General features: G+C 40.0%; 1 protein-coding gene across 1 annotated transcript in view; it reads right to left on the bottom strand.

Moving 5' to 3' along the window:
- Positions 1–2,076, bottom strand: part of ZKSCAN5 (zinc finger with KRAB and SCAN domains 5) — a 35,681-nt gene that overhangs the window by 24,719 nt on the left and 8,886 nt on the right. Inside the window, 1 exon segment of the mRNA XM_006877650.1 lies at positions 1,700–1,838. Within this exon segment, the coding sequence (XP_006877712.1) occupies positions 1,700–1,838 (139 nt within the window).

The raw sequence follows: 2,076 nt of genomic DNA on the forward strand, positions 1-2,076 counted from the left end.
TCTCCCATGTAAGCTATCACATAATTCACAATAAAACATTTTAAAAAAAAACTGACTCTGTGACATCTGACAACATTTTTTCCAGATACACTGAGGATGAAATGAGTTTATACAGGAAGAGTGAAGGAACAGCTCCTGATACACAGTAAGTTTTGTGTAACTAGAAGTCGCTGTTGTTACTATTATTATAATGAAAGGAAAGCTGGACAAGGGTAGCAGAATGCATGACAAGGGAAAGACGTGACTACTAACTGGAGTCTACAGGAAGTTTGGGGCCAAACAGTGGAAATACAGGCCTAAAATCATGTACTTGGAAATCCAAATGCTCTAAATCAGGGGAACCTTTTTTATGCCACAGACAATTTGGATAGCTATAACATTATTTGTGGACCACACAAAATTATCAGCTTAAAAATTTACTTACTGTATTTGGTCAAACATTTAATTAACACCCCTAATGTTATGGCTCCCGTAGAGATTTACAGCCTCGGAAACCCTGTACAGGGTCACTATGAGTCGGAACCGACTCCAGGCACACAACAACATATGTGATGGCTAGAGTCCTGGTGTGGCACTGAAGGCTAATGTAATGTGCTGGATGGCAAGGTAGGTCGGTTTGAACAGCAAGGTCAAGCTCACCAGCCACTTCTTGGAAACCCTATACAGGGTTTCCTTGCTGTACCTATACAGGGTCACAATGAATCACAACCGATTCAACAGCACTTAACAACAACAACAACAAAGTGATGGCTGGACAGCAGCTGTCTTGGCCGAACCAGACCAAATGGTTTTGTGGGTCTTCTACTGCCCACAGGGTGGATGTTCCCTACCCCTGCTCTAAATAATCAAGGTTTCTTTTGTTTCCCACTAAATTTGATATCAAAATCTGAACTGAACAGATATTAAAGCTATTTAAAGTCTTTAGCTAATACACTTACTGTAAAGATGCATTTATTTCACCAGAGAAAAATTAATGTGTTTGATTATGGGTGTAACTCACATTATCTTACTAAATCTAAAAAATTTTGAGTTCTAAAATATATCTGATACCAAGGTTCTGATTAGAGATTATGGCCCTGTGAACACACATCACAAGGAATACAATACTCACCTTTCTTCCTTGCTGTACCTAAGACAGGTTCATAACATTTTAAAAGAGGGAAAAAAAAGAAAGTAAATATTCTAAAGGTTATTGTGAAGCACTGCTTCAGACACGATTTCATGGTGAATACAGACCAACTGAAGTGAATGTAATTATGAATTGGAAGGCTTTTTTCACATAAGCATTAGGACAGCAAAATCTGAATGTTGCAAAAGATCTTTAATATTTTGTAAAGACTTTTGTAGGCCCTTTAACAAAGTCATAGTTCCAAGACATCCTATAAACTGACCTTTATTAAAATTTATTGTTGTTATGTGCCGTGGAGTTGGTTCCGACTCCTAGCAACCCTGTACAGGGTTTCCGAGACTGTAAATCTTTACAAGAGTAGAAAGCCTCGTATTTCTCCCGCGGAACAGCTGGTAGTTTTGAACTACTGACCGTGAGGTTAACAGCCAGATTCATGACCATGAATAGGAGTGATTTCTTCCAGATCGCTAGCCCTGTTCAAGCTCACACTTGGCTAGTTGCAGAGAGGCTGCATAATCCTACAGTCTATTACAGATAGCTCCAACCCACATGGGCTGGGGCCATACTCACCATTTTCCTCCAGAAAGTGAGACTGCTGTGGCTTTTGTCTGGGTTGGGTGTCCACGGTCAGGAGCTGCTCTCTGGAGGGCTCCTGCACAGCTCTAGGTGATGCCACCTTCTGAGGAAGCTCTTCAGGACATGCAACAATCTAGCAACCACAACCACAACAAATCACCACAGGGAAGGGCATGGAGGAATCCAGCTGACTTCACACTATTCTTTCATTAATTCCTTTGACAAATACTTAATGTGTGTCTATAGTGAGCCTGGCACTGATTGGAGTGGTTTAATGAATATGGTTTAGATCTAGTAGGAAAAGACTCTCACTTACTACATTAACTCACAAGCAAATGCATAATTACAAATTGTGTTACATGTTAAAAAGA

The sequence above is a fragment of the Chrysochloris asiatica genome, unplaced genomic scaffold (genome assembly GCF_000296735.1).
Source record: "Chrysochloris asiatica unplaced genomic scaffold, ChrAsi1.0 scaffold00548, whole genome shotgun sequence".
In the NCBI taxonomy this organism is placed as follows: Eukaryota; Metazoa; Chordata; class Mammalia; order Afrosoricida; family Chrysochloridae; genus Chrysochloris; species Chrysochloris asiatica.